Source organism: Malania oleifera, chromosome 6 (genome assembly GCF_029873635.1).
Source record: "Malania oleifera isolate guangnan ecotype guangnan chromosome 6, ASM2987363v1, whole genome shotgun sequence".
Classification (NCBI taxonomy): domain Eukaryota; kingdom Viridiplantae; phylum Streptophyta; class Magnoliopsida; order Santalales; family Ximeniaceae; genus Malania; species Malania oleifera.
Window position 1 is genome coordinate 92,332,296 of NC_080422.1, and position 27,770 is coordinate 92,360,065.

At 39.4% G+C, this 27,770-nt stretch overlaps 2 protein-coding genes across 4 annotated transcripts in view; one reads left to right on the forward strand and one right to left on the reverse strand.

The window, feature by feature from the left end:
- The window catches only part of LOC131157714 (dolichyl-diphosphooligosaccharide--protein glycosyltransferase subunit STT3A), a 37,309-nt gene extending 32,828 nt beyond the window's left edge, over nt 1–4,481 (forward strand). The window contains exons 20-24 of one of the 3 annotated variants that reach the window (XM_058112053.1): nt 1,913–1,992; nt 2,091–2,178; nt 3,356–3,445; nt 3,544–3,637; nt 4,023–4,481. In XM_058112053.1, coding sequence (XP_057968036.1) covers nt 1,913–1,992; nt 2,091–2,178; nt 3,356–3,445; nt 3,544–3,606 — 321 coding nt within the window. In that variant the 3' untranslated portion in view covers nt 3,607–3,637; nt 4,023–4,481. Of the gene's footprint in view, nt 1–1,912; nt 1,993–2,090; nt 2,179–3,355; nt 3,446–3,543; nt 3,866–4,022 lie in introns of those variants that run through there. The other 2 variants (XM_058112052.1, XM_058112054.1) reach the window with 2 other exon arrangements.
- A 2,540-nt stretch (nt 4,482–7,021) lies between these two features.
- Nucleotides 7,022–13,246, reverse strand: LOC131157989 (protein unc-13 homolog). The gene is made up of 5 exons (XM_058112497.1): nt 12,418–13,246; nt 10,887–11,750; nt 10,206–10,661; nt 8,788–8,977; nt 7,022–8,670 (listed from the first exon to the last, which is right to left on the reverse strand). The coding sequence occupies exons 1-5, from the start codon at nt 12,847–12,849 to the stop codon at nt 7,748–7,750; spliced, it is 2,865 nt and encodes a 954-aa protein (XP_057968480.1). The 5' UTR covers nt 12,850–13,246; the 3' UTR covers nt 7,022–7,747.
- Nucleotides 13,247–27,770: the final 14,524 nt, after the last annotated feature.

Sequence of the window (27,770 nt, forward strand, 5' to 3'; positions counted from 1 at the left end):
GAAATGTAATTTTAGTTGTGGGAGGAATATTGGAGAAAACATTTAACTTGATGGTCAACAAATTAATAGCGCTATTAGATTTTGCTACCTTGGATCAATTATACAATATGAATGAGAAATCAAAGATGATATTATACATAGAGTTAAAGCAGGGTGGATAAAATGGAGAAATGCTTCGGGTGTGTTGTGTGGTCATAGAATACCCTTAAAATTAAAAATAAAGTTTCATAAGATGATTATAAAACTAGCTATGCTATGTAGATCATAATTTTGGCCAACTACAAAGCAATATATCAAAACTATAGAAGTTACCGAAATGAGAATACTAAGGTGGATGGGTGATATAATGTTAAAAAATATTTGCGGTAAGTAGGCATAGCGCTTGTAAAAGATGAGGGGTATCTTAGATGGTTTGGGCATGTGCAACATAGCCAAATGGTGCACCGGTGAGGAGGAAATAGCTAGCTACTGTCAATGGCAGCAAAAGGGTAGGGCAGACATAAATTAACTTAGAATAAGATAGTAAGATTAGTATCCCTTAAATTGTTGGTACAAAATTGTCCATGATTGTGTAAATTGGTGGATTCATGAGCCGACCCCTCCTAGTGGGACTTAAAAACTTGGTTTGTTGTTCTTGTTGCTGTTGTATGGATACAAATGTATTAATGGGATGTTTGGATGCATGTGAAAGTTCGCTCTTGCATATGGCTGTATAGAGGACCTGAAATGAGTTGTTTTTTTATGGTGGCATTTGAATCTTTCTATTTGTTTGTTTAATTTTTTTTTTGTAATGTCTGCATGTAGATATTTACGGTGTGACCTTTTTTCAACCTTTTTGTGTTACTTTTGGTGAAAGCTTTTATTTCCTGTGTTTACTCCATAGTGAGTGATGGACTTTTGTCTCCAAATAACATGGGAACAAAGTTGACTTTTTGATTGTATAACTAAAAATTCAAGTTTTATTATTGGGTTTGATTTCATGATTTTGATTGTCTTCTGAAGGCTTGAAATATATTTTTGGGAGGCTTTGGGTCAAATTTCTGTCGCTTCCTTTCATCTTTTATTTGTTAAATTTTCCTAGTTGGATGATGATGTTCCCCTAATGTGTGTTATTTATTTTTTGTGTATGTTCATATGTTTTTGGGCTACACATGTGGAGGTGTGTTAAGCGCTTAAGTGTGACGTAACAATGTTAAGTCAAGTTGCCCAGCCGGGCTTGCTCAAGTGGTAAGGGCGGACTTGTGACTTTGGTGACCTCAAGGTCATGGGTTCAATTCCCTACTTGTGGTTTGCACGGTAAATTACCAGGGGTGCGTCAATGGGTGAGTAGCAATAGTTCCACCCTCGTGGGTTTGGTGCCACACCGGGTCCAAAGGGCTCATCAGTGGCTGGAGTTCCCACGTCATAAAAAAAAATAAAAAATAAACAATGTTAAGTTAGTGAAATGAAGTAGGTATATTGGGGAGCTTTGCTTCTTGAGTGTGTTGGTTTTATTTATTGTTTGTGTGTTTGTAGTAGAGGATGCCTTATCCTCCTCCATGTATGTCCTTTCTTTCCTTGATATATTTATTTATTATCTAAGACAGTCAGACAAAATGAAGAAAGCAATTTGAATACACTTCTGTGATTGGAGTTGAATGAATCTTGTGTTCATATGATCATGATCCTAAGGGATGCATGCTATATGTGCAGGTGAACTATTAAAGCACAAAAAGATGTACAGATGGGTGTTCTATATAATGCATAGCATACATACATATGCATGCATATATATATATATATAATTATATCGCCATATGATTATGTCACTATTATTCTGATATAGAAGATAATATTCTAGATTCCCTGCTATCTTTAATAGCTCATAACCTATAATTTCAACTAATCTGTTTTGTGTCTTGCTGTGTACAAGAGAGATGGTCAGTATCGGATTGATTCTCAGGCCACTTCAACCATGCTAAATTGCCTGATGTACAAACTCTCATATTACAGGTTTGCATTTTTCTTGAACTTAGCTGATTGTTTGTGGAGGTTGTGCTTGTTTTGGTTGGCAGAAAATTCTTATTCTAACTTGCCTATTTTCATTTTAGATTTGTGGAGACAGATGGCAAAGGCTTTGATAGAGTAAGGCGGACTGAAATTGGGAAGAAATATTTCAAGCTCACATATTTTGAGGAGGTAAGATAATCTGAACTTTGAATTTGGCAAAAAGTGCACACTGCATGACAATTAATTGTTTGGTCATTCACAACTCACCCTAGAGCTGCGCCACTTGTCTTACAGTTATAGTGCACATTATTGATATTTTGGGAAGAGATTTGTTTGGTTGCATGTTGAGGTTACAAGGATACTTGCCGCATACCAATTTGAACAATTTGAGTTTCCCACCTTAGTTGATTGTAGTAGTGCTGAGGATAATATGGCACGGCTCCAACTTTGAAATTGCATTTTCTTCTCAAATAGTGACTGATGCATCTTGCCTAATGACCTGTTATCTTCTGTTCTATTTTTTTATTTGAAAATTGGCAACTTGATTACTAAATATTTTTCATGTCTTTTTGGTAGCATATACAAATTTAGATGTTTGGTGAGATGTGCATGTGATAACATGCATCAAATTCTTAATATATGCACTTGTTTGAGTTTTTTTTGTGGTGAGCTTATATCTAAAATTAGAAAAATGGGAGAAAACCAAAGAGGCTTTTAGCAAAAGGTCCCAATAAATCTTGGGCTTGTTGCAAGTTAACTCTTTGGTTATGTTTGGTTTTGGAATGTTTATTCTTTGGAATAGAATAAAAAAAGATGTGAATGTAATAAAGAAAAGTGATATACTAATTTAGAAAAACAAAAACAACAGATATAAAAGTTTATGTTATTCCATCCAAAATTTCAAATTGAATAACAGGAATGGACAATCCCTTGGTGAAATTTAGGAATTGTCAGTCATTGTTCATTCCATTTATGGATTAATGAAAAACCTTTGTGTTGTTGTCTGCTTTAAATGATAACAAATATTCCTTTGTAGACAATCAGATTCTTGCATTATGACCATTGTGTTCTTAGGACAAACAAAATGTGAGCTAAGTTCTGAATCTGAGTGAATTCCCACCCCACTTCTTGCCATTGGAGCTCTTTACTCCCTAAAGTTCAAAAAGTAACCAGAATTACTGAGAAAAAAATGTTTTGAATGGAATAGATTGTTGGGGATGCTTCATTTTTTTCAATTATAATTGAATATGTCCTCCATTTAAGGTCATGCCTTTTTTTTTTTTTTTTTCACATGCCCTGTCCATTCCTCTCTTGGAAGTACTTGTGCTTGGTCTGATTAACTTTTGGTGGCTCATAATCTATCTAGGTATTCACGACTCACCATTGGATGGTTCGGATATACAAACTAAAACCTCCAAAGAACAGAATGCGGGGAAAGGCAAAGAAATCAAAATCGGTATGTAAAGCTAGAGGATTATTGCCGTTTTGTGGCTTGCATTTTGAAAATTTAAACCTGCTATTACCAACCTGGTGCCTTCTTATCTTTTTCTACAGAAAGCAAGCACAGCAAGTAGCTCAAAAAGAAGGGGAAGAAGCAAGAAGAATCCTTGGCACTAGAAAGTAAACTATTTAGTAGACATAATCAAAGGTAAAGTTATTTGTAGTCCATGTATGTTTGGATACATTAGCTTCTAGAGAGAGATCGACAAACATAACCACCGGCCTTCTTCCATATAGAAATTGTGAACAAAAAGATTTTGCAGCCTGTCATGAACTTTAATTTTTGCTGCATTGTTTGTCAATTTTGGATAAAGCTAAGAGGGAGGGAAAGAGTGCATATTGATATATCTCATTGAGAAATAGGTCTTGTTAGAAATCCTCTGGTGAGCTCGGCTTTTGATTATAATTTTGCATTTACAATATTAAATAGCTTTCCGGTACCTCTGTATGGAAGCTCTTGGCCTATGCAGTTTTAAAAATTTGTCACTCTCAATACACGTAGTGATGTTAATGGGCTCCTTTTGATTCGTTAGAATAGGTCCTCTCTGAAACCTGATTTCTGAGCTCAAATGCAAATGCAAGCCTCATTTGGTTGAAAGGATTACATCATCGATGGCTTCACTGAGAATTGTTTGCGGGCTAGTAGAAGTTTTTGACTGTAATTCCGAACTTGGAGGCCGGAACTTGGAGTTTGGATTTGTATGGATTTGGATGAAGAACATTACAAATATTGTAGCGACTTTCGTTCACATGCACACAAACTAAATCAATGACTCGAAATCTATTCTCTCACAGTTAAAAGGGCCGGCCCTGGCATCTGAACTCAATAGTTACCTGTTATTCTTCACCACATTGTTGCACAACTGTGAACTCTTCATGCAATTTATCTTCTGTTGGGAGCACATAGATGTAGAGCTTGTGATTTAGAATTTGTATGAAATTAGACAAAATTTGATTTAACATGAATCGAGTTTCATTTAATTCCACACAAATCTGTGTTTCTGATTGGAGCCTCGGACGTAAGAGTTGTCCGGCTTTGGCTAGAAGCACCTTAAAAGAAGCTTCCTTTGTAAAATGATGCGGCTGGTTCGCTGTCGTTCTCATATGCTGTTGTCACGCAAAGCAACAAATGCTATTGAGATAAAAAAAGAAACTTTTTGAAAAAATGATGGGCGACTGCGTTGCTCATTTTACTGACGATTTAAGAACTATTGCACAATTGGAGCATAATGAAGTGGCTTATATCTATTGGAGAATTTATTTAGGTGATTTGTATATCTAATGCTCGTGTAATGGGGGCAATGGAGCTACACCTAGAAAGACAAGCTCTATTAGGCTCCATGAAATTATATTTAAGAGCATAAATTTCAAAGTTTTAAGCATGAATTTTAAATTTCAATTTGCATGAATTTTAAATAAAATTATTATAAATTTAAATTATATTTTTAAAATTTTATTTTAATTTAAATTTATACTCTTAACCATTACTTAAGTTCTTGTAAAATACATGTGCCATCTATCACTTAAAAAAGGATATAACCTAAGAAAAAAAGGTTAAAAAAAGATACTTCTATGGAAGATGAGGGGTAAATTATTTAAACAAAGGGGGCTTAACGTACATAAGAATGTACGTGACGTATATGTTAAATGCGTAAGTAAATATAGATTAATTGTATGTTAGTTTAAAAAATATTCTTAATTGATTTAATTTTTTTTTTTTTTAATTCTTCATTCAAATTCATATGTATTAAAATGCTCATTACTTATTAATAGCGGGATAAAAGAGCATATTTCAAGTAATGTATTTATATTAATTAATCAAGTTCAATTGAACAATTAGGTCTTGAGATAAATAAGAGATGACGAAAAAGTATGTTTATTCAAAAACGTTTACAAATTAAAAATTTTATTTATAAAGCTGTAATCTACATACATGTTATTTGGTATCATTATTCTGTTTTTTGTTTCCTATTTTTATTTTGTCAGTAAAGAAACATTTTATGAAAAAGTATTTATTTATATCATCAATTTTCTTTTCCATTGTCCCTTTTCAGTTGTTTTCTTTTCCATTATTTGAACAATTTGTTGTCAACATATTTTAGTATTGAGAATTAACTTTTGAGATTAAATTAATTTCTTCTATTTGTAATTTGTAATTAAAATTTAAATAAAAAAATGATCGTATGAGTTTACAACATAATTAAAATGAAAATATCCAAGAAATTTGAAAAAAAAAAGTTAAAAACCATAAAAGCCATTTTAAAAAGATATTTACTATTTTCCACCTGTCATCTATAATAACATTGTCATGAATTCTAAAATATAATAAATAAGTAAAGTAACTATAATAATTTTTATTTTTATTATAATATTTAAATTTATATTATCTTTTACTTTATTATTTTAGTTATACTTTTAATTATTATTTGATTCAAAATAACATTTAGTCAATCAAGTTTTTAGTTTGTTTTGATTTTAAAAATATTAACCAAACAAGTTGTTGATTTTTAATTTCAATTTTATTTCTAATATAAAAAAGAAATTGTCCATAATTGTATAAATTGACGGAAAATGATTCATATAACCGATACCACTTAGTGGAACTAAGACTTGATTTTGTTGTTATATAAAAAAGAATGTCATGCATATAGTTGCAGTTTTCCAACTAGACATGTATATATATATACTAAGACTTGGTTTTGTTGTTATATAAAAAAGAATGTTATGCATATAGTTGCAGTTTTCCAACTAGATGTATATATATATATATATGCATCTACATATTAAAAACACTTATTTGTGTTAAGAGCCCACGCCATGAATTTACAACTCTAAATCAAACAATATAAAATACAAAAGAGTATTAAATCTTATCAAATTTTATATAAATCAAAGTCCCCTTAAAAAAAAAATACATGTTGATATATTTTTAAATGCCAAAACATCATCATACAGAGTACATAATCCTCTGTAGAATATGAGATAAATGTGTTGAGATACGAAAATGTGACACCCCATTAACATACGGTGTTGGAATGTTAGGGTTAGGGTTAGGGTTAGGGTTAGCGTTGGGGTGAGGAAGGCAGCTCACACAGACAACCCCATTGGGAAAACCCTGTTTTGCTCATACTCTGCTGAGATTGCCCATAAAGCACCAGCAGCAGCAGCAGCATTACTTCTTTGCGACACCAAGGTTTCACATCTCAATTCTTTTTGATTTTGTAATAGTTTTCTTCAACTTAGTTTTGTTCACCATGTTTGCTATCACTGAAATAGAATGAAAAATTATATAAAAAATACATAAAAATATAAAAATTCATTTCATTTCACTCCACTGTATTCTCGGGTACCAAACAAATCATAAGAAAGCCTTTCTACAAATAGCTGGCCTTGGGCCCAGATAGAGTTCATCAAGTATCAGGGGAAAACCTTGTTAGATCTCTATGATATGGTCCATTGAATAAGAAAGCTTGGTGGATGGCAAAATTTTCTGAATGACTGGAACAGGCAACCATCAATTTGAATGTGTAAATTTAAACAAAACACAATACAACAGTATATTTTGCTTTGTATTAATCCTCAAAAATCCAAATGACTGAAGCGTACACATTTAAGAATGCTCCCATGCAAAGTGTAAAAAGTACAAGAAGGAAATGCAGATTTCCTGCTTTAAAACCTCAGAAAGCATAAATAAGACAACTTAAACACTACAGAATATCCAAACTGCAAAAAAAGAGAACAATACTTGCCAAACGGCTAACAATTCCTGTAGTATCGCATTTGCCACTTTTCTTTCCCTCTTCTGCAATTTAACAATTATCTTCCACTGTGGGGGTTTGCGAGAAGGTGCAAATTTCATAAAAAGATTTACATATAAGGACAAAAAACTTTACCAGCTTAAATAGGTGGTCTATAAACATAGCATATTGGTCGGACGGAATGCCTTGGATATCTGCATTCCTCACCCAAGCCTTATTAATCCTCTGAAATAGAGACCAAGCCTACTTCCCCAGGAAGTCTTTTGAGTAACTGAGTAGTATGGACTTTGTACCGAAAGAATCCAATAAAAAATTTACCATACTAGATTAGTATTTGCTTTCTTGGGGGAACTGCTACCGAAGCTTCCACCAAATTGAAATATAGGAATTTCTGCTGTGGTACTACAATAAATATTGAAATGCTACAAGAATGAACCCAGAGCAGTTCTTATATTAGAGCTCATTCATCAAGTGACCTATCTCCCATCACTCATAAGTTGTTAGAGTTTTTTCGATAAGTTGTAAGTTTTCTTGAGGAACTTTGTTGCCTTTTCATCATTCCGGTAACACAAAACTCTCAAGAGTGTGTTTGGCTCAGTAGGATTCCACTGACCTGAAGTTGGAGGCAGTGGAAGCTTTGATTTTGCAGAAGAGCCATAGCTTTCAACAGTCGCACATCTGAATTGCTCAATCAAGCTCTCAGTATCAGTATGGAAAAGAGGGAGCACACTTTTTACAATGGTTGAGTGCTTGTCTATCAAATCTGCTGGTAATCCATCCCCATTGGACCAGAACAGGTCCATAAGGAACTTAAAATCCTCCTCAATTATTACGGAATGTCGCTGCATGAAGGCACGGGAAGGGCCACCAGCAAGCAATACCAATAAGAGCCCATCATAAGAAGCCTTCATTATGTCAGTAATAACACGTGTCCGAACTCTATCATGCACAATGGTTGAAATGATTTCCAAGTTCTGCTCAAGTTCTTGAAGAAAAGGCTCAACTCTAGAAGATGAAGCTTCCCCAACATACAAGCCGTCCCAGAGAACATGGCTTAGATCATGGAAGATGACCTTGTATGCAGTTGATTCAGAGAGTTGTTGGATCCCTTCCAGGCATGCAGCTGCTGAAAGGTCAAACCTTTTCCCTGACCCATTTGCAATATCTGCATAAGTGGATTCAGAATTCTGCAGATGAGTCACTGTCCTCTTCTCCAAAACTTCCAACTCTTTTCGGATGTGATGTAATGTGTTGATACGAACACATAGCTGCAGCATCCCAGGGTTATGCCCATTGGTACCAACCTGAGATTTCCTTTGAGGTAATTGTGACCTCTCCTTCTTCTTAAATACGCCATGGAATTTTGATCCAGTGGCACATCTGGTCAAAGCAGGCACTGTAGGAACATAGGTACTTCTACTCCCTAAGGATAAAAAAAAGAGAACTATTTGTTAGAGAGGAAATTAATAACTCAACAGAGAGTGTGAGTGTGTGTGTGTGTGTGCATGCATAATAGCTTTACAGGAGATTAAGGATTTACCACAACCAGCCCTTGCCATCAATACATAATGTTGAACACATATGTCAAGACCATTCACCAAATCAGGAAGCAACACTGAATGCATTGGTATGGGCAACAGAAAGAATGCTTCCAAAGTTTCGTCTACAGATCGTAGGACTTCAACAGCAGAGGGAGCAAAGTTCTGTTTATTTGCTCGCGGGTTCCATACCTAAAAAAGACAGGGTTGGAACAATTAGGTCATGGAGAATTATTTTCAAGGATAATTTTTAGCTTTTTAGGTTAATGTTTAACAAACAAAGAGCATCAATTAACATAAGAAAAATTACACGATGAGAAGTTCCACAACTAAAGCTCATCAGTGAAATGTTAGTGGTCCACAGCAAACAAGAATCAACTCATTATTGTTATTTTTGATACATGCAAATAATCAATACTCACAATGCCCTAACCCAACCTTCTAGGACTGGAACCAAAATGCCATTCCACAATTACTTCAGGTACATGTTTGTTAATTGTTACTAATTACTAATTAGAGAGCTGGTGAAGCAAATGCCAAGTGGACTTAAGCATTAACATAAAAAGCTAGCCAAGCAAAAAGCGGTAAAAGGAAAAAAGGGTTAATAGTCTCTTACTCATAGCCAATATCACCAGGAGAGGAGAGGGTTGAAGAGGAGAGGGGTGAAATTATTCTACATCCTCCTCCTTCCCATCTAGAAAAGGGAAAATAAAACATCAGGGCCATTTTAGGTTTGAAAACAGTTTATTTTCAATTTTCAATGTTCAATTTTCTTAAGTAATACAAAACACCTTAAAATAGTCATGGATTGTATGAAGTATGTCACCTTTTTTTTTTAATTTTTATTTTTATCTATTTATAGTTTTCCAAAATTTGTATAGAAAATATTGAAAACATCTTTTTTGTTGTTTTTCAATATTTCCATATACATTGAGAAACTCGAAAAAAAAAAGTGACATCTTTGTAGTCTTCTGGAAAACTAGAAGTGGAAAATAAAAATAATTTTGCACTACCAAACAGTGCTTTATATGTGTATTGGATTATGGCATTTTCATCACAGTATGAAATTCATTCACATAAACTAATAGATGATCACCCTAAGCAAAAGATGATGATAGCCTCCATGCAGGTACTCAAAACATAGTCCTTAAATGATCAAAACCCTTTGGTCTCAGATGACACTAATGTGTATGCTACCTAGGTATGAATCAGAAAGTCCAAGGCATGATCTGCATCACAATCAACCATGATATTATACTGTTCCAAGCTCCTAAATTCTCAACTAGGTAATCAGCAGGAGAAACAAAGCTGTAAGCATGTGTTTATGTGTGTGTGGTTCATTTTTTTATTCTTCTTTATTTTTTATGTGTTTGTATTTTTTTTTTTTTTTTGGGGAATGCATGAAACAGTGATAACGTACTTCTTGTTGCAGATTCCTGTCGACCCATTCCTTCATTCTGTCAGCTCTTGTCCTTATCCATGACTTTACCAGATTGGCAATAACAGCTTCTGCTTCATAAGGAGACATCTCCTGAATAATTGCCTTCCCACCATCCTCACTGTCCACTGAATCTTCAACTGCAATCTGCACAAGGTCTTTCTCCACCTTGTCAGCAGCTCTAAAAACCTGTAGAGCATCTGGCGTCAACTCATCGACACCTGAAACAAATTTTTTCAGTTCATTCCCATAGCAAGCGTGAAGGGTGGCTACAGCTACACCAGTTGCATGAGGATGCCATCTCCTAAGCATCGGACTAAATGTATCCTTCTCATTAAGAGCTAGTTCGCTGATGTCTTGTGCAAGCATGCAAAGGACAGGAGGCAAATTTTGCTTGTTCTTAGAAACTTTCCTGCTTGAGCTCACCTTCTCCATTTTCTGTCTTAACACAAGTCAAACAAAGTTTTGGGAGTCATTTATTGACTGCAACATCAGGTGGTATATTTGGCAAAATGCATAAAAGTGTCTCAGCTTATACAAACAGAAACACACAAACACACACATAATATATAAACGAGAAAATTTAAATTGCTCAAAGTCCACATGTAAATTTTAAAGCCTCTTCTTGTATGCTGAGATTATGCAGAAATGACATAAACTTGCCTGAGCAAAAGCACTGCGCATTGATGATCTGATATAAGTGTCAATCCTGTTGCGAGCTATGTCTTCTTTCCCCTTTCTATGATACTCATGAGAGATATCTTCTGCCAATATCTTAGCTGCTGATACACCCAGAGAAACAATGCTGTGCATTGAATTAAAATTGCCACCATAAAAAGTATTGTGGTAAGCAAGAAGCCTTTCCTCTGCCCAACCCAGAATTAAACTCAATACAGAACTCAAAATCTTAGTGTAAATTGGATCCTTGGATGCCTTTGCATCCTTTTCAACTTCCACCAACAGGTTATCAGCAGCAAAGAGCAAGTCATTCTCCACTTGGCCAGTTGTAACATAACGGAGAAATAAAACCCATGCAAAACAAATATTGTGCAGCATCTGGTTCATTCCAAGTACTACCCAAGTCTTCTTCATGAGTTCTAATACCTCATCAACCTCTTCAATTATGGATGTGGGGTCATTAGCATCAAAGCAAGCTTCTAGAAGAATCTGGTACAGTTGGAGATTCAGTGGAAACCCATCTGCCCAATGGCATGTCTCAGTGACAGACCCATCAAAAGATCGGCAAGCAAGAGACATCACAGTGGTCCGGAGGGCTTGCATTGACTCATGGCTTTTTCCAGTTTCCATCGGCTTCTCCAAGGCCTCATGAATAATCTGCTGAAGCCGTTGTGAGGAGCTGTCTGTCTTATCCAAGGGTAGGTAGGGATGCTGGAGTAGTCCTGCCTCAAGAATCTTCAAGTTTCTCCTTTGCCATGCTTCATATTGTTGTTGATTGGGAAAATCTGAAAGCTTCAGCTGCTGCAACATCTCTAGTGGCAGAACCATAGCCTCAATGCGTCTCCCAAGCTGCACAAGTGCATAGTCAGAAACTCAAATACAATCATTAGCTACTCAAGAGTTAAAATCCCTCTCTCTCTCTGAAAAGAACATACAAGTTTTCAAAATTTCAAATGTGCATTGAATCAACAATTATAGAAATAACTGTCCCGGTTCAAAACGGTTAAACGGGTACTGTCATTCAATTAAACAAGGAAGTCATGAAAGTGAAAACAGACCGTGTAGAAAAGCACCTGCTACTAAAATTGAGCAAACTGCAATTTTCATTGAAATGAGGAATTCATCTCATACTTCAATCATACGCTGACAAATGAGCATCAGTCAGTAAAAGAAATTTCCTTTGCACCCAAAATAAAGAAGAAATTTACAAACGGAAAGAAAACGCTAGAAAGAGTTCACTTAAAAATGAAAAAGGAAAAAAAAAAAAATCAGCAGAAAATGCACCGGCTACTGAAGCTTGAAGAGAGAAAAGAACAAAACTATAAAATCAGATATACTAAAAAAAAAAAAGGACAAGGCAAGGAGCTAAATAAAACCATCTCATAAAGAATAGAAAAATAAAGGACAATTTTAATATCCTGAGAAAAAAATAAAGAACCAAACAGCAGAAATACAATACTTTCAGTCAGTTTCTCCTGAAATTTCTCATCAACCGAACAGACCTTAAATTTCTCACCTTGCCAGCAGCAATCCTCAAAAGTGCCCTGCGAATCCGCGAATCAGTTTGCTCCGAAACCCTCAACTGGGACCTCAGGAGCTCGCCAGTGGTCACAGGTCCCTTTGACTTGCCCCAATTTTCCGAGCTCGTACCCTTCTTCGCTGACGACGACTTCAAACCCAAAGCCCTCTTCACTTTGCTAGCCGCCGTCGACGTCAGCGACCGCTGCAACGACGGGGCCGCTGACGACGAAAACGACAACGAAGAAGACCGCTCTGCCCTCTCCGACTGCGGGATGTAGGTCAGCGGTTTGGCGCCGGAGCTCCGGCAGGCCCCCACGAAAACCTCATAGGCCGTTTCCCGGAGCTCTGAGCCCAATAAGCTCGAACCCAGTTCGCCAAAAGGAGAAGGAAGGTCGTCCTCTGCCGGAAATACAGAACTACTAAGCATTTTCTCCCTCTTCAATTCGACCAGACCCCCGTTACCCCGTCCCTAAAGGCACAAGCGACTGTTACCTACTACACCTCCCCCTGCGACTGTTCTCCTCTGATCTACCAAAAGAGGAAGGAGAGAGAAGGAGACGAATTGGGTCGTGTGATTCTTGCTTGGATTTCAAGAATTCATGATTTTCCAGGAAGACAGAGAGAGAGAGAACATAGATTCTGGGTTTGAAGTGTGAAGGATAATAATGAAATTAAAGCGTATACCCCACAACAATAATAAATTCAATTTAAAAATATTTAAAAGAAATAAAGAACTTATCATAATTTTTTTAAATGATTTATGCCAACTTGAAGCTGTTGATTTGATTGTAAAAATCTGTGTTAACAAAAGTAGTTACTCCATACTTTTCAAATAGAAGAAACTGAAGAGTGCGTGAGTGGGACTCTCCCTTTGACATAAAATTCGCAACTCACCTAGTAAGGAGGTGGTCACATCATCTTTACTTGGCCATATAAAGTTTTCATTTTTCATACATTTCAAATATTTTTATAAATAACTTTCAATAAAATATTTTTAATATGAAATAATTTTCATGTCGCGAGAATAGCACGGGTGTTTTTAGAGAAAATAAATTTTTTCCTATAATTAATGTTAAAATTAAAGCAATAAAATAAAAAAAGTGACTACCTTGGAAAATAATTTTTATGAAATGATTTTTGGACGGATAGTTTATAGTTAATTATTTTTTAGGAAAAAACTTTATGGACCTGTATAAGGAATACATTTTTTTTGTATAATTAATTTTAAAATCAAGATAATATATCAATAAAATGACTGTATTTTTAGAAAATAATTTGTATTAAGTGTTTTTAAGGCCAATAATTTTGAATTAATTATTTTTAGGAAATTATTTTTAGTAGCCAATAAATTTTTTTATAAAATTATAAAAATAAAATCTTTGCATAATTAATTATAAAATAGAGGCAGTAAAATAAAAAAAAAGTGATTGTTTTTAGAAAATAATTTTATCAAATAATTTTTGGGTTGATAATTTGAAATCAATTATTTTTTAAGAAACAATATTTATGGGCTAGTAAATTTTTTTTTTTTATAAAATTATAAGAAATAATTTTTTTTGCATAATTAATTTTAAAACTGAGATGATAAATCAATAAAGTGATTGTATTTTTAAGAAATAAAGTAACTATATTTTTACGTACAAAACTAAATATGAAAATTATAAGTCCTATATTGTCACGCCCCAAACCTAATAATTGGACTCGAGGGTGAAAAAGTAACCTAACTTGTCCTTGTATCACCAAAATCAAGATACAGTACAATGAATGAGGGTCCGACCCCATAGGATTCCTAGGCACCTTATACACATTCACATACACAATAGAAACATAGCGGAAGATAAGTCTTTCTATACACAATTTGTATCATACCAGAGTCTATATAAAGGAGTCAAATTTCAAAAAAATACAACACAACCCGAGTGACAACCATAATCACAAAAGTCAATCTGATACAGTCCTAGTACTTACCCAAGTACCTCTCGCAGTACACCAACCACTATGCTCCCAACACCAGGACGCTAGTTCCAATTACTCAAAGGACCTGAAAAAAATGTACGTATAGCAGGGGTGAGACACCTCTTAGTAAGGGTAGATACATGTTATATCGGTGTGTGACATTTGAGTGTTATCATGACAGCAAAACATATACAGTTAAATGCAATTCCCAGTACTTCCACAAACAGTTTCAAAACAGTGCATACACGCACACACACATAATCAAGTAACCTGGTGTCGTCACACCCTTCGCCCTGAAGCCAGCCAGCGATACTCTGCGTCGGCCCATAGCCGGCTTGCGATACACAACGTCCCCGATACATGACAAACCCCAGACTCCCATGGCATCATATCGGTACAAACTGGTGGATCCACACCCTTCGGTGATCAACCGGTAAGGCTCATGCCCTCGAATATAGAGTTGGGCACTTTTGCTAACATGGCAGGCGATAAACACACGCCCTCGGATATAGAGTCAGACACTCTTTCAGTACCTAGAACAACTTAGAACCCAATTCCTATTGCATTTCATTTTAAAACATAACCATGCATGCTCATATTACCAAACAAACCACACCCATTTGGTAATCTATAAATCATGATTTTCCAAACGTACACAGTTTAATAAAGTCAAGGCACGACCATCCTCTAACACAATACATTACATGGTATACCAAAGGTTTTCCAACAAAACCAGGGAATGCAGGCCAGTACCCCCTTTTCCCAAAAACTGTTACATGAAAAACCCACAATTTTACCCTTTAGATTTTCCCAAATGAGTAACCAAAATGCACGCAAGACCGTGAACTACAGTTCTACCGAGTCCGATTTAAAAAATAACCGACATAAACTAAATCCCCTTACCTTTTCTCGAATGACAAATCTCGAACTCCAAGACCCCTAAACCGCGAATCGAGTTCCAAAACCTACAACCCATCGTACAAAAGTCGCTCACAAGTCTGTACCTATAAGACTACCGAATCAGAACTGAAAACCGAGTCTTACCTCTATTTTGGGTCAAAACCCGAGAATGCCCAAAACAAAAATCCAATTCGTAGAACTTGTAGAGAATCCTTCCCTGATCCTCGTGGTAACGTCGGATCTACAATTCCAGCTTTATACGGTGAAGAAATCTAGAGAGATAGAGAGTAGGTTGAGTTTCTAGAGAGATAGAGAGAGAATTTGAGTTTTCTTAGTTGAGAAGTAATAAAAATATGTATTTATAACCTTTCTCTTAATTAATTAATTTCCTATATCACGGTTCGGGTTCTTAAAACCTCCCCTCCTTACAAAAATTCCGTCCTCAAAATTTGCTATCTCTTATTCATTAACTCATTCATGAAATCAATTATACACTTAACTTTAGGAAGAAAACCGGTGACTACTATAACGCAACCTTTTCACAACATATACATACCCTCACTTATGACGGATGAATACCGTGGTTACAGATATAAATCGTCTCAGGAGTTCACAAATACACACACTTCTCAAGACCAACCACCTATTCCAATACAAAGTAGGGTAGTACATAACTCAGAACAACTACGGATACTTCCGGCGTATTTTTGCTTCCCATTCCCAAGAAGCTTCCTCAACCTCGTGATTCCGCCACAATACCTTCACCAAAGATATGTCCTTGGTACGTAGCCTCTGAACTTTATGGTCCAGAATCAGAACATGTATCTCCTCATACACTAAAGTATCCCCAATCTCCACATTCTCGTAGCTAATAACATGTGAAGGATCCAACACGTACCTCCTCAAAATGAATACATGAAACACATCGTAGACCCTCGAGAGTGCTGGGGGTAGTGCAATCCTGTAGGCTACTAGACCCACTCGCTCAAGAACCTTGAATGGTCCGATGTACCTTGGGCTCAGCTTGCCCTTCTTCCCAAATCTTATCACCCATTTGATCGGAGCGATCCTAAAAAATACCTTACCCCCCATCTTGAACTCCAACTCACGGCGGCGAACATCTGTATAGCTCTTCTGCAAACTCTGAGCTGATTTAATCCCTTCTCGGATCAAACCTACCTTCTCAGATGCCTGCTGCACAAGTTCAGGTCTTAACACCTGATGTTCACCAACCTCACTCCAATACAGAGGAGATCGACACCTCCGACCATATAAAGCCTCAAACGGTGCCATCCCGATACTAACCTGGAAGCTGTTGTTATAAGCGAACTCTACTAGTGGCATAAATTGTATCCAGCTACCACCGAAATCTTACACACAAGCCCGCAACATATCTTCCAAGATCTGTATCGTCCTCTCCGACTATCTGTCAGTCTAAGGGTGGAACGTTGTACTGAAAGTAAGCTTCGTCCCCAATGCTTCCTGTAAGCTCATCCAGAATAGAGAAATAAACCTCGGGTCTTGATCTGATACAATGGACACTAGTACCCTGTGCATTCTAACTATCTCATGCACATACATGTCTGCTAGCCTACTCAAAGGGTAGCTAACCTTCATCGGTAAGAAGTGAGCAGATTTCGTCAACCTGTCCATGATCATCCAAATAGCATTCTGCCTATGAAGTAGTGGCGACAATCTAGTCACAAAGTCCATGGAAATATGCTCCCATTTCCACACCGAAATAGCTAAGGGCTGTACGGCCCTGCCGACTTATGATATTCAGCTTTCACCTGCTGACACGTCAGACACTACTCCATGAACTGAGCATCTGCCTCTTCATACCACTCCACCAGAAGGTCTCGCGTAAGTCCCGATACATCTTTGTACTACCCGGATGTACCATATATAAAAAACAATGCGCTTCCTCCAAAATCATCCTTCTGATCTCATCATCGTTCGGAACACATAACCTGATCCCAAACCTCAACACACCTCCCTCGGAGATGTTGAACTCTGAAGCCAATACCTGTTGTACCTTTTCCACAACCTCTGTCAACTCTGCGTCACTAGCCTGCGCGGCTTTTATACTCTCAAATAAAGTCGGCTGGGCCACCAAACTAACAAGGAAAGCCTGATGATCACCACGCACTAACTCAATACCTGAGCTCTCTAGATCCTGTTTGATGTGATGTTGAGCTACAACTACAGATACTTCCATATGATTTGACTTCCGACTCAACGTATCGGCTACCACATTAGCTTTTTCCAGGTGATAACTAATGGTGCAATCGTAGTCCTTAATCAACTCAAGCCACCGTCTCTGCCTCATATTCAACTCCTTCTGCGTGAAAAAGTACCTGAATCTTTTGTGATCAGTGAAAATATCGCATTGCACACCATATAAATAGTGTCACCAGATCTTCAGTGCATATACAACAACAGCCAACTCCAGATCATGCGTAGGGTAATTCTTCTCATAATCCTTCAGTTGCCGAGAAGCATAAGCTATTACCTTACCCTGTTGCATAAGAACGTAACCCAAACCTTTTAGAGACGCATCGCTATAAATCACAAAACCACCATCCTCAGAAGGAATGGTTAACACTAGAGTAGTAACCGGCCAATGCTTCAAATCCTGAAAACACTGCTCGCAATCACTGGTCCATTCAAATTTTACCCCCTTCCTAGTCAATCGAGTCAGAGGCCCAAACAACTTAGAAAACCTTTCCATGAACTAAAGATAATAACCTGCCAATCCTAGAAAACTCTGAACCTCTTGCACACTCTTCGGCCTCACCCAGTCAACCACAGCTTCGATCTTGCTATGATCAACTGATATACTATCACCAGTTACTACATGGCCTAAGAATGCAACCTGATTCAACTATAATGCACACTTCTTTAGTTTAGCATACAACTTCTTCTCTCGCAGAATTTGTAATACTAACCTTAGATGGTTTTCATGCTCTTCCGTACTCCTCGAGTATACCAGAATATCATCAATAAACACCACCACAAAGCGGTCCAGGCACTCGTGGAAAACCCTGTTCATAAGATCCATGAACACTACATGAGCTTTCGTCAACCCAAATGGCATGACTAGAAACTCGTAGTGGTCGTATATGGTATGGAAAGCAGTCTTCACTACATCCTTAGATTTGACCCTCACCTGATGATATCCTGACCGTAGGTGAATCTTCAAAAAGACCTTTGTACCCTACAGCTGGTTAAAGAGATCATCAATACGAGACAACGGGTAGCGATTCTTCACAGTATCTTGTTAATCCCATGATAATCAATGCACATACGCAACAACTCATCCTTCTTCTTCACAAACAGTACTGGAGCTCCCCAGGGTGAAACACTAGGTCAAATAAAACCCCTGTCCAGTAATTCCTGTAACTATTCCTTCAACTCCCAAAGTTCTGCTGGAGTCATCCGGTACAGAGCTTTAAAGATCGGTGCCTTACCAGGCAGCAACTCTATCGCGAACTCCACCTTACGTTCCAGAGGTAAACCAGGTAAATCATCTGGAAACACATCCGGGAATTCGCTGACTACTCGAATATCCTTGAGTCTCAACTAATCCTGCGGCGGTTCCCTCACACAAGCCAAGTACCCCTGATATCCATCCAAGAGTAATCTCCTTGCCTGCAATGCTGATAGAATCTGTGGCATCGAACGCACACACGATCCCATAAACTCGTACTCTTGCTCCCCAAGAGGTCCGAACACTAACACCTTCCACGATAGTCGATCACAGCATATCTGGAGAATAACCAGTCCATTCCCAATATAACATCAAACCCTGACATGTTGTATACTACAAGGTTTGCTAGTAGCAGCTTCCCCTGGATTACCATTGGACAGTCCTCCAACATCCTCCTACAGAATGATATACCCTCAGATGGTGTGGCTACAGACAATTGCTCTTCCATGACTTGGGTTTCCACTCCACACAGTTTCAAAAAATTAACAGATATAAAGGAGTGGGTCGCAGTCGAATCAAATAAAACCACAGCTCTATTTAAAAGCAACATCATAGTACCTGTCACCACATTTCTCGCATGCTCAGTATCCACTGGAGTAAGCGAGTACACCCTTACTAGAGTTGTATTCGTTTGGTGGGTTCCTTGGGATACCTGATTACTCCCCTAATTTTGACTCAAAGAAGGCGTACCCCTCTTCGGTGCATGACAATCTCGAGCCATGTGACCTGACTGACCACAGTTGTAGCAGTTACCCCCAAATGGCTGGCACTTACCATTATGCCATTTGCGGCACCCGGTACAATGATCACCCACCTGGCTCATCTGAGAATCCTGATGCTCGGTATTATGTTAGTAACCCGAGCCCCTGTTCCTCTTCTTCCACGATCCCTAACGAGATCCAGACTGAAAACCAGAAGGTACTGGCCTCTTCTTTGGCTCCTGATCCACCTCGTCCTCTCGGATACCAGTCTCAATCACGGTGGCTTTATCCACCAAAATCGAAAACTCACGGATCTAAAGCATACCCACTAATCTGCGAATGTCCTTCCTTAGGTCTTTCTCGAACTTTCGAGTCTTCTCATACTCGTTCGAGATCAAACACAGAGCAAACTGGGATAGCTCTATACACCGAGTAGCATACCCCTACACAGTCATACTCCCTTAAGTCAGCGCAGAAAACTCATCCACCTTAGCGTCACGTACAGAAGCCGGGAAATATTCATTAAAGAACACTTCCTTGAAATGGCTCCAAGACATCTCCACAGGACCAACCCTCTACTTCTCCAACATACTCACGACAGTCCACCATCACCCTGCCTCCCCAGATAACTAGAAGGTAGCATAAAGAACTCTTTGCCCGTCTGTGCAGTGTAGGACCTCCAAGATCCTCTCAATCTTCTCGACCCAGTCATCTACTATCGTCGGGTCATGCCCCTCTAAGAACGTCAGAGGATGCATGCGTGTGAACCTCTCAATGGTGCATCCCATAGATGTAGGAGAACATTCGCGTCTCCTGATACTCCGCTCGACCTCCCGTAGGACCTGTTTCGTCAGTCCTCGAGGCATAGTAGGAGACTCATCACTCGCCGCCTCCTCGGAGCCAATTCCCAGGTCATTATCCTTGGGCTTCATTCTAAAAACACAACAGAGTTCTATTAAGACTTCTACAACATGTACAGTTTACACAATTATCTAACCCTAATCATGTTAACTATCACCTGTCAAGCCCAGGTCTGTCCTATCACACTAACACGAAAGTCATCAATGGTTTTCCATGATTTTACTGAAATCGTCATTCCAGGAAAAACACAGAACACCGCCAATGAGTCCTTGTCTAGCAAAAAAAAACCCTCGACCTACTCTACCCATTTCCAAAATCCTATACTCTAGTATGTACACACAACTACGCCTAACCAAGTCTACAAGACCTAACAACTTGGTTAGCTTTAATACCAAGTTGTCACACCTTGAACCCAATAATTGGACCCGAGGGTGAAAAAGTAACCTAACCTATCCCTGTATCACCAAAATCAAGATACAATACAATTAATGAGGGTTTGACCCATGGGATTCCCAGACACCCTATACACATTCACATACACAATAGAAACATAGCGGAAGATAAGTCTTTCTATACACAATACCAGAGTCTATACAAAGGAGTCAAACTTCACAAAAATACAGCACAACCCGAGTGACAACCATAACCACAAAAGTCAACTCGATATAGTCCTAGTACTTACCCAAGTACCTCTCGCAGTACACCGACCACTATGCTCCCAACTCCGGGACGCTAGTTTCGGTTACTCGAAGGACCTGAAAAATATGTACGTACAGCAAGGGTGAGACACCTCTCAGTAAGGGCAGATACAGGTTATATCGGTGTGTGGCATTTGAGTGTTATCATGACAGAAAAACTTACACAGTTAAATGCAATTTCTAGTACTTCCACAGATAGTTTCAAAATAGTGCATACACACACACACACACACACATGATCAAGTAACCTGGTGTCGTCACACCCTTTGGCCTGAAGCCAGCCCATGATACCCAGCATCGGCTCGTAGCCAGCATGAGATACATGGCGTCCCTGACACATGGCTAACCCTAGGCTCCCATGGCATTCTACCGGTACAAACTAGTGGATCCACACGCTTTGGTGATCAGCCAGTAAGGCTCACGCCCTCGATAGAGCCGGACACTCTTTCAGTACCTGGAACTGTCACGCCCCGAACCCGGAATTGGAACCCAGGGGTGAATTAGTAACCTAACTTGTCCCTGTATCATACAAATAACGATGATATAGCACAATTGAATGAGGGTCTGACCCCGTGGGGTTACCAGGCACCCTATACGCATCCATACACAAATCATATACACAGCGGAATAAGGTCATTCTATATACATATCGTACCATACCACAGTCTATACAAAACGGAGTCCAGGCTCCATACATATAAAACGTACATCTGGGTGCCAAACATACCCCAAAATGGCAACCCGCTAAATAGAAGTCCTAGCACACCCAAGCACTACCTGCAGTACCCCGACCACTATCCTTCCAACACTAGGACGCTAGTTTTGATTACTCGAAGGACCTGTAAAAATGTACGTATAAAAGGGGTGAGACACATCTTAGTAAGGCAAACATAGGTTATATTAGTGTGTGGTATTCGAGTGTTATCATGACAGCAAATAAACACAGTTAATGCAATTTCAGTATTCTCACAATACAGTTCCAGTACAGTGCATACATGCACACACACACATACACACACCCATGATCTACACGGTGTCGTCACACCCCTCAGCCTATAGCTAGTCAGTAACATATGGCGTTGGCCTGTAGCCAACCCACGAAACACAACGCTACCTGCACATGGCTAGTCCCAGACTCCTATGGCATCGTATCGGTGCTATTTGGTGGATCCACACCCTTCGGTGATCAACTGGTATAGGCTCATGCATTCGGGTATAGAGCCAGACACTCTTACCAACATGATAGGCGATAAACACACGCCCTCGGATATAGAGCCGGAAACTCTTTCAGTACCTGGAACAATTCGGAACCCAGTTCCTATTGCATTTCAACATAACACATTCATGCATGCTTATATAACCAAACATACCACACCCATTTGGTAATCCGAAATCATGTTTTCCAATCATATACAATTTAAAACAAAGTCAAGGCACGACCATCTCCAATACACAGTATAAATCACAATATACCAACGATTTTCAACAAAACCAGGGATGCAACCCAATACCCCCTTTTTTCCAAAACTGTAACATGAAAAACCTATAGTTTTACCCATCAGATTCCCCTAAATGAGTAACCAAAACACACACAGGACCGTGGACCACAGTTCCACCGAGTCCGATTTAAAAAATAACTAATATAAACTGTATTCCCTTACCTTTCCCCCAAAAGACCAATCCCAAACTCTACGGCTCCTAAACAGCGAACCGATTTCTCAAAATGTACAAAACACAGTACATAATATACTCAAAACTCCGTCCTCTACCAAACTATCGGATTAGAAAAGAAAACCGAGCCTTACCTCGATTTTTAGACAAAACCCAAAAATCTTCAAAACGGGATTTCGATCCATAGGTTTTGTAGAGAATCCTTCCGTGATCCTCGTGGTAACATTGGATCTACGATTTTAGAGACGGATGATGAAGAAATCTAGAGAGAGAGAGAGTGCCTTTCGAGTTCTAGAGAGAGAGGGAGAGAATAGTTGCTAACTTAGCAACTAAGAAACCCAAAAATATCTTTTATAGCACCTTTGACCCGGTTGCCCTCGTTGATAAATGGCAACCTTGTCGACGAGACCATATAGTAAGTTCGTCGACGAGATGGTGACCTCGTCGATGACCCTGAGATCTTTGGTTTCTCAAAATCTTTCGACTTCTCCTCATCGACGAGCCTCTGAACTTTGTCGACGAGCATAGCAAAGCCTTCATCGACGAAAACTAGCTTCGTCGACGAAGCCTACTCAAATTCTAATTTTACCCTTCTTTTATTAAATTAAACCCACCTGTCACGATTCGGGTTCTTACAACCTCCCCTCCTTACAAAAATTTTGTCCTCGAAATTTGTAATCTCTCATTCACAAACTTATACATATAATTAGACATTCACACATAATCAACTCTAGAGAAACACTGGCGACTACTACAGCGCAGCCCCAACATAACACATACATACATACATACCCCCACTTATGGCGGAGGAATACCGTGGTTACAACATACACTATCTCAGGAGTTCACAATATACACACTCCCGACGACTAACCACCTATCCCAACCCAAAGCAGGATGACGTACAAGTACTCAAAACAACTGTGGATACTTCCGGCATATTTTTCGTTTCCAGTTCCCAAGAAGCTTCCTCAACCTCGTGGTTTCGCCACAATACCTTCACTAACGGTATATCTTTGGTACAAAGCTTCTGAACTTTACGGTCCAGAACCTGAACAGGTATCTCCTCATATGCTAAAGTATCCCCAATCTCCAAATCATCATAACTGATAACATGTGATGGATCCAACATGTACCTCCTCAACATGGATACGTGAAACACATTGTGGACCCTCGAGAGTACTGGGGGTAGTGAAATCCTATAGGATACCAGACCTACTCGCTCGAGAACCTCGAATGGTTCGATGTACCTCGGGCTCAGCTTGCCCTTCCTCCCGAATCTCATCACCCCTTTCATCAGAGCTATATGCAAAAATACCTTACCCCCCACCTCGAACTCTAACTCACAGCGGCGAACATCTGCATAACTCTTTTGCCGACTTTGAGCTGATTTAATCCTCTCCTGGATCAAACCCACTTTCTCAGACGCCTGCTACATAAGTTCAGGTCCTAATACCTGATGTTCACCAACCTCATTCCAATATAAAGGAGATCGACACCTCCGACCGTACAGAGCCTCGAACGGTGCCATCCCGATACTAGCCTGGAAACTGTTATTATAAGTGAACTCTACTAGTGGCATAAACTGTATCCAGCTACCACTGAAATCTAATACAGAAGCTCGCAACATATCTTCTAAGATCCGTATCGTCCTTTCTGACTGTCCATTTGTCTGGGGGTGGAACGTTGTACTAAAAGTAAGCTTCGTCCCCAGTGCCTCCTGCAAGCTCCTCCAGAATTGAGAAGTAAACCTTAGGTCTCGATTTGACATAATGGACACCGGTACTCCGTGCATTCTAAAAATCTTATGCACATACATATCTACTAACCTACTTAGAGGATAACTAAGCTTCATTGGTATGAAATGAGCAGATTTCGTTAATCTGTCTACGATCGCCCAGATAGCATTTTGCACGTGAAGTGCTGGTGGAAATCTGGTAACAAAGTCCATGGAAACATGCTCCTATTTCCACACCGGAATAGGCAAAGGTTGTAACGGCCCCGCTGGCCTCTGATGCTCAACTTTCACCTGCTGACATGTCAGACACTGCTCCATGAACCGGGCAATCTCCCTCTTCATACCACTCCACCAGAAGGACTCGCGCAAATCTCGATACATCTTTGTACTACCCGGATGTACCGTATACAAAGAACGATGCGCTTCCTCTAGAATCGTCCTTCTGATCTCATCGTCGTTTGGAACACACAACCTGGTCCCAAATCTCAACACACCTCTGTCAGAGATGTTAAAATCCACAGCCAAACCCTACTGCACTTTCTCCACAATCTCAGCTAACTCTGCATCATTAGCCTGCGCGACTTTAATATGCTCAAACAAGGTCAGCTGGATTACCAAGCTAACAACGAAAGCCTGATGATCCCCAGACACCAACTCCACGCCATGGCTTTCCAAATTCCGTCTGACATGATGCTGAGCTACAACTGCAAATATTGTTGCATGCTTTGACTTTTGACTTAACGCATCTGCTACCACATTAGCCTTCCCCAGGTGATAACTGATCGTGCAACCGTAGTCCTTGATCAATTCTAGCCACCACCTTTGCCTCATATCCAGCTCCTTCTATGTGAAAAAGTACCTAAGACTTTTGCGGTCAGTGAAAATCTCACACTGAACACCGTACAGGTAGTGTTGCCAGATTTTCACGGCATAAACAACAGCAGCTAACTCTAGGTCATGCGTAGGGTAATTCTTCTCATACTTTTTCAGTTGCCGAGAAGCGTATGCTACTACCTTACCTTGCTGCATAAGCACACATCCCAGACCCTTCAGATACGCATTGCTATAAATCACAAACCCACCATCCCCTGAAGGAATGGTCAAAATCGGAGCAGTAACTAGCCAGTGCTTCAACTCCTGAAAACATTGCTCGCAATCACTAGTCCAGTCAAACTTCACCCCCTTCCTGGTTAACTGTGTCAGAGGTCCAAACAATTTAGAGAAACCCTTTATGAACCGACGATAGTAACCCGTTAGTCTTAGAAAACTCCGAACCTCCTACATACTCTTCGGTCTTACCCAGTCGACCACCGCTTCAATCTTACTAGGATCAACTGAGATATTGCCCTTAGACACCACATGGCCTAAGAATGCAACCTGATTCAACTAGAACTCACACTTCTTCAACTTGGCATATAGCTTCTTTTCTCGCAGAATCTGTAGCACCAATCTCAAATGGTCCTTATGCTCTTCCGAACTCCTCGAGTATACCAGAATGTCGTCAATGAATACCACTACAAACTGGTCCAGGTACTTATGGAAAACCCTGTTCATCAGATCCATGAACACTACAGAAGCATTGGTCAACCCAAACAGCATAACCAAGAACTCATAATGGCCATATCTGGTTCGAAAAGCAGTCTTTGCAACATCCTCAGACCGAACCCTCACCTGATGATATCCTGACTGTAGGTCGATCTTCGAAAAGACCTACATCCCCCGTAGCTGGTCAAAGAGATCATCAATACGAGGCAATGGGTAATGGTTCTTCACAGTTACCTTGTTGATCTCACGGTAATCAATGCACATACGCATCGATTCGTCCTTCTTCTTCACAAACAATACTAGAGCTCTCACGGAGAGACACTAGGTCGAATGAATCCCCTGTCCAGTAATTCCTGCAACTGCTCCTTTAACTCCCGAAGTTTCGCTGGAGCCATCCGGTATGGAGCCTTAGAGATCGGTGCCTTACCAGGCAGCAACTCTATCGCGAACTCCACCTCATGATCTAGAGGTAAATCGGGCAAATCATATGGAAACACATCTGGGAACTCGCTGACTACTCAAATATCCTCGAGTCTCAACTCATCCCGCGACAGTTCCTTTACACACGCTAGGTACCCTTGACATTCGTCCAAGAGTAGCCTCCTTGCCTGCATTGCTGATAGAATTTGTGGCATCGAACGCACACACGATCCCACAAATTCATACTCTTGCTCCCTAGGAGGTCTAAACACTACTACCTTCCTACGACAGTCGATCACAGCATAATTGGAGAACAACCAATCCATCCCCAGAATGACATCGAACCCTGACATGTAGTATACCACAACATTCACCGATGGTAGCCTTCCCTGAATTATCACTAGGAAGTTTGCTAACATCCTACTATAGAATGATATACTCCCAGATGGTGTAGCAGTAGACAATACCTCGTTCATGACTTGGGTCTCAACCCCACACCATCCTATAAAACTCACAGATATAAATGAATAGGTTGCACCCAAATCAAACAAAACAGAAGTTTTATTTAAAAGCAATAATAAGGTACCTGTCACTATGTTCCCTGCATGTTCAGCATCCACTGGAGTAAGAGAGAATACTCTGGCCGAAGCTGTATTAGTCTGAACGGTTCCCCGAGGTATCTGATTACTCCCCCGGTTCATACTAGATGCATGCATATCTCTTTTCGGTGCACGATAGTCATGAGCCATGTGGCCTGACCGACCACAGTTGTAGCAGCTACCCCCAAATGACTGGCACTCACCCTCGTGCCATTTGAGGCACTTGGTACAACGATCCTACATCTGAATCATCTGAGTAATCTGGCGCTCGGTATTTTTACAGTAACCCGAGCCCTTATTCCTCTTCTTCCACGATCCCTGACAAGATCTCGATGGAGAACCAGAAGGTACTGTCCTCTTCTTCATTTCTTGATCCACCTTATTCCCTCGGATGCCGTTCTCGATCATCGTGGCCTTATTTACCAAAACCAAAAACTCACAGATCTGGAGCATTCCCACCAACTTGTGGATGTCCTTCCTCAAACCCTTCTCGAACCTCCAAGTCTTCTCGTACTTGCTTGAGATTAGACACGACGCAAAGTGGGATAACTCTATATACAAAGCAGCATACCCCTGCACCATCATATCTCCCTGCGACATAGCAGAAAACTCATCCGCTTTCGCATCACGAGTGGAGGCTGGGAAGTATCTCTCAAAGATCACCTCCTTGAAATGGCTCCAAGACATCTTCGAAACACTGACTCTTTGCTTCTCTAGCAGATTCATAGCAATCCACCAACACCCTACCTCCCTAGACAACTGGAAGGTA